The sequence below is a fragment of the Clupea harengus genome, unplaced genomic scaffold (genome assembly GCF_900700415.2).
Source record: "Clupea harengus unplaced genomic scaffold, Ch_v2.0.2, whole genome shotgun sequence".
Lineage (NCBI taxonomy): Eukaryota > Metazoa > Chordata > Actinopteri > Clupeiformes > Clupeidae > Clupea > Clupea harengus.
The window spans coordinates 1-4,877 of NW_024879936.1; the positions used below are offsets into that span (position 1 = coordinate 1).

At 46.1% G+C, this 4,877-nt stretch overlaps 1 protein-coding gene across 1 annotated transcript; it reads left to right on the top strand.

The window, feature by feature from the left end:
• The first annotated feature begins 278 nt into the window (after positions 1-278).
• On the top strand, positions 279-4,608 carry LOC122130815 (lissencephaly-1 homolog B-like). Its single transcript, XM_042705585.1, has 4 exons — positions 279-617; positions 919-1,020; positions 1,490-1,646; positions 1,981-4,608. Exons 1-4 carry the CDS (start codon positions 324-326, stop codon positions 2,052-2,054), a joined length of 627 nt encoding a protein of 208 aa, XP_042561519.1. The 5' UTR covers positions 279-323; the 3' UTR covers positions 2,055-4,608.
• Positions 4,609-4,877: the final 269 nt, after the last annotated feature.

The window sequence follows — 4,877 nt, forward strand, 5'->3', positions numbered from 1 at the left end:
CTGGGCTCTCCAAGAACCCACAGGCTCTCATCCTCTCGCCATACATGCTGCATTTATCCCAGAAGGAGGTTGCTCATATGTCAATGATGTACAGTACCAGAAAAAAGTTTGGACACACCTTCTCATTTTTTTCCCAAGTTTTTTTCTTTACTTTTATTATTTTCTACATAGTAGATTAATACTGACGACATTTAAACTACGAAAGAATGCATATGGAATTATGTACTAAACAAAAAAAAAGTGTTATCTACAGTGTAGAAAATAATAAAAGTAAAGAAAAAACTTCTGACTGGTACTGTATGTGAAATGGAAATGTATGATTTATGATTTGGCACATTTGTAATACGCAAAAGCAGTTCATTTTCCTCTTCCCTCCGCTGGCTTCTAGCTACTGTGTGAAGACGTTCACGGGCCACAGGGAGTGGGTGCGCATGGTGCGGCCCAACCAGGACGGCACGCTGATTGCCAGCTGCTCCAACGACCAGACGGTGCGCGTGTGGGTGGTGGCCACCAAAGAGTGCAAGGCGGAGCTGCGGGAGCACGAGCACGTGGTGGAGTGCATCTCCTGGGCGCCGGAGAGCGCACACCCCACCATCCTGGAGGCCACTGGCTCAGAGGTGTGTGCCTGTGTGTGTGCCTGTGTGTATGTGTGCCTGTGTGTGTGTGTCTGTCTGTATGTGTGTGTGTGTGTGTGTGTGTGTGTGGGGGTGTGTGATACCGAGAGACAGCATGACTGAGGCAGAATGTGGCTTTGCATATGCGCGCGCGCCCACTGTGAGTGTGTGTGTTTGGGTGTCAAGACCCTTACTCTCACACCCTCGCATGTAAAAAAAACAGTCATCTTAATTGTAGTCATCATAGAGGATGCTCAAACCTTTTGTTATGCCAACCTAACCCTGAGTCTCTGATGCGTTGCAGAACAAGAAGAGTGGCAAGCCTGGGCCATTCCTGCTGTCTGGCTCCAGAGACAAGACTATCAAGATGTGGGATGTCAGTACGGGCATGTGCCTTATGACACTGGTAAGTGTGCCCGCCTCTACGTCCTCACCACAGCCACTGTTTAAAAGGCAGGTTCACTAGCTCGGTATTTCATTTTATCTGCTACCTTTCTGTGCTTTAGGAGTAAGGTACACCAACCTCAAGGTGCAGACCATGATTCTGATCCAATACACTTTTTGTCAAAATCACATGATTTCTCCTTGCAGTCCTCTAGCTGTCTGTTCAGTGTTTGCGCAGTCCTGGCTCACAACACTTTTTTCCAGCCAATCAACAACATTGCTTCAGCAGCACTGGAAAAAGGGGTGTATTTCATTGGCTGTTGTGTTCAAATAGCAACAGTCTTTCACCGGGATTGAGGACTGCACCTTTTTATGTCTAGAAAAGGGTGTCATTATTTGAACCCTCTAGCTGTGAACGTGCTCCAGTGTCCACATCCCTGGCTCCTCGCTCTGAACTCGCTCTCACTCCCACCATTTTCCCACCGTCTCAGGTTGGCCATGATAACTGGGTGCGCGGCCTCATGTTCCACCCCGGCGGGAAGTTCATCGTGAGCTGTGCCGACGACAAGACGTTGCGCATCTGGGACTACAAAAACAAGCGCTGCACCAAGACCCTGTCTGCCCATGAACACTTTGTAACCTCTCTGGGTGAGTCGCCAGCCGTTGCTTAGAAACAACTCATCTTGTTGGTTCAAGCATGTGTGCAGCAGCAGCAGCAATAGCAGCTGTGACTCACTTCTCAAGCGTGTAGCTTGGAAGATCAAGCACTTAAGAACCATGGCAGACGTAGGTTTATAGTGAGTAAAAGCCATTTCTTGTGAAGGCAGTTTTCAGGGACGCTTGCATTAAATGTTCATGGAAGTCGTAGTATGGAAGATGAAATGTCTGCTTATTATGTTTATGTTGGAAGTCAAATGCTGTTGTTTGTTTTGTGAAAAAGTAAATTAATTTGTGTTGTCTTGTTTTTTTCCTCCCCTCACAGATTTCCATAAGACGTCTCCCTATGTGGTGACCGGAAGCGTAGATCAAACAGTCAAAGTCTGGGAATGCCGCTGATCCTATTGACCACACTCCGCCCCGTTCCCATCTGCCCGCCCCCTCCAAGTCACTCATCCTCCAGGAAGCACTCATCACCGTGGTTACCACACACCCCCCTTTATCCGAGCTGTCGACATAACTAGCGTCCTCCTATGTAAATTATTCTGGGTGTAGAACTGAGCTTATTAAATGTTATACACATGGCACACACACGAGAAGGAAAAAAAAAAAAGTATTCTTGCATGGTAAATCCCAAACTTGTCCACTGTACATTTGCATTGCCATTGTGTAGAAGTATGGTAGAGTTAAACACATGACCTGATGTTCTGAACCCTGGACAAGGAGACACATCGCAAGAGACGAGTGCAGTCCAGGGACCTGAAACACAGGCCACTACTAAACCAAACTTTTCTGTCTTTTTTTTTGTTCCCCTCTTTTCTCTCATTTTCCTGCTCTCGCATGTATCTCTTGCTGCCGCAGTTCGTACACTGTCAGTGCCTAAGGGAGAGAGACAGAGGAGGAGAGGGACAGAGGTGGATTTTAAGACAACATAGTGCATTTCCCCCCCCCCCTCAACTTAATCTACCCCGCGTGTTGCCATTGCTTTGCACAGAGGAACTTGTTTTAAACCTACATTGAAGTATAATGGAAACCCCTGTGTGTTTGTATTTTAAATCTCAGGTCAGCCTGGAGTCCTTAACAAGCAGGTGAATGTGGCTGACATCCAGTGCATACTCTTTCCTCTACGTAAAGGCTGATTTTCTTTCCCAATCCAGTTAGTCAAGGCGTTTATAAGTCATGTCATGGACTTCCCTGTCAATCTGTTGCTAGGGGACAACCCTGATCACAAGTTTGGCAGGGATCTCAGACCCACGGTTCCACTTCTCCTGTTGTGAGACAGGAACTCCTCGACATCTCGCCTCCCCTCAATGAGCACATGAGAACCATATGCAGTTCAGTGGCGTTTAAACATTAAAAAAAAAAAGTAACTGTTAAACATTTTCCAAATGTTGATTTTGTTTTTGTTTTTTAAATGATGAAAGTATGTTTGACCCCTGCCATGGCCTCCTGCAGAGGGCAAACTGACCAGTGCTCAGTCCCTTCCTCGTGGCATGCACTTCTACAGACAACCAGTACTTCCACATTCACAGTGTCTAGTCCTGAGGTAGTCGGCTCAAGCAACTGCTCCCGCACCCGAAACGCAAGAGAAGCATTGACATTTCTGTAGGTGAGCTGGTTCTTTACCAATGAAAGAGACCTACTCTGCCACCGTAGATGAGACTGAGAAGTTCACCTGTCCCGGCACTAACAGATTGGGCCGTTTTCCTGTCTTGTCCCCTCTCCAAACTGCCCAGCAGTGTGTTCCTTCATTCAAACGCCCACAGGCCTTCTAGACTAGTACAGAAGCTAGTCCACCAGGGGGGTTCTTGAACAGTCATCACAGTGACTGAGTGTACAAAGACCACTTCACAGAACCATCTGCTTGACTGGGGAGGGGGGGGGGGGGTTTGGGTGGGAGGGAATTTGGGTGCTTTCTAGATTATTCTCGCTTGCGAAACCAATCCATTCTGCTGCTTCTCTGCTTTTGTCATCTGCCTGTGTATCTGTACATGAACCTGTCAGCTGCTGCGCTGGAGTGTGCGTGTGTGTGCATGCGCGCGTGTGCATGCGCGCATCACCCATCTAAAGAAAGCTTTTGACCTGTTCAGTGGTACGGCTCAAGTGTCGTTGCACTGAATGAGCTATCTTGTCAGGCTCTTCTCTCAGCTCGGAGTGTGTGTGTCATACAGAAGTCTGTGTCGTTTTTTTTCTTCGTTTTTTTTTCTTTTTTATGTTTCTATGTTTGTCAGTGTGTCTGCGTGTGTGTTTGTATGTTTTGCATTTGTCTAAACTGACAAAATTGTAACGTCTAGAGAGAAAGCCCACCCAGGTAGATCAATATGTGCAATAAGTAATAGGCTGCTCTGTGCGTCTCAAGAGCTCCGTTTTTGTATGTATGTATGACTGTATGTAAGTATGTTTGTGCAAGCTATATACACGACTATAGGAAAAGCTCTTCCTTTCTTTCAAGAGGATTGTGGAAAGAAATAAGAAGCTGAAAATGACGGGAAGGAGAATAGTTTAGGTGAATAGGGGAGAGGGGTGGCAAATCATCTCCGACACACTTTTCAGGAGGAGGAAGCAGCTAGAAGCTGAAAGGACGTAACCAACCCCGTCGTTCTGTACGTAGATAACTGTGTGACCTGGCCAGCCTGGGCGTGGTGGCCTGGAGACCGCTGAAATGTCCATCTGTCTTTTTCTCTCTGCCTTGTATACTGAGGGCCGTCTGACTTAACAGGATTTTACTCTGCTTTTGTGATCTCACTGTTCACTCATTCACTCATATATATATATATATATATATAAATATATATACCCACACACACAAACACACCGACTCAAGCACACACATTCCCTCACTCAGACACACACACACACACACACACACATGCACACGGTAAAATTGTGTACCGATATATCTGGATGTCATTGTTTGCAACATAATTAAAAATAATAAAGATGTGTAAATACATGAGACCTGTCTGGTATCATTTACCAACAATGCTTTATCATTTATCAACAGTGCAGATACTGATATGGTCAGTTGTACAGCCTCACGATCTACACTTTTTTTTTTTTTCCAGCAACAGGAGATTGATGGATCCAAGACCTGATGAAAGAAAGTAACTACTAATAATGGCTAACAGATGGATATGTGGGCCAGGTAGACAGTTATGTAGAGCAGCCAGGAAGGGCTCACCAAACCAGCACTTTATTTGGGGGGGGGGGGGGCTGCCACTT

What these genes read in the sequence shown, in the direction of transcription:
- LOC122130815 (XM_042705585.1), top strand. Translation starts at nt 324, where the DNA reads ATGATTTGGCACATTTGTAATACGCAAAAGCAGTTCATTTTCCTCTTC. An exon ending in GCATGTGCCTTATGACACTG is followed by an intron (nt 1,021 to 1,489) that starts GTAAGTGTGCCC and finishes CCACCGTCTCAG; the next exon opens with GTTGGCCATGATAACTGGGT. An exon ending in ACACTTTGTAACCTCTCTGG is followed by an intron (nt 1,647 to 1,980) that starts GTGAGTCGCCAG and finishes CTCCCCTCACAG; the next exon opens with ATTTCCATAAGACGTCTCCC.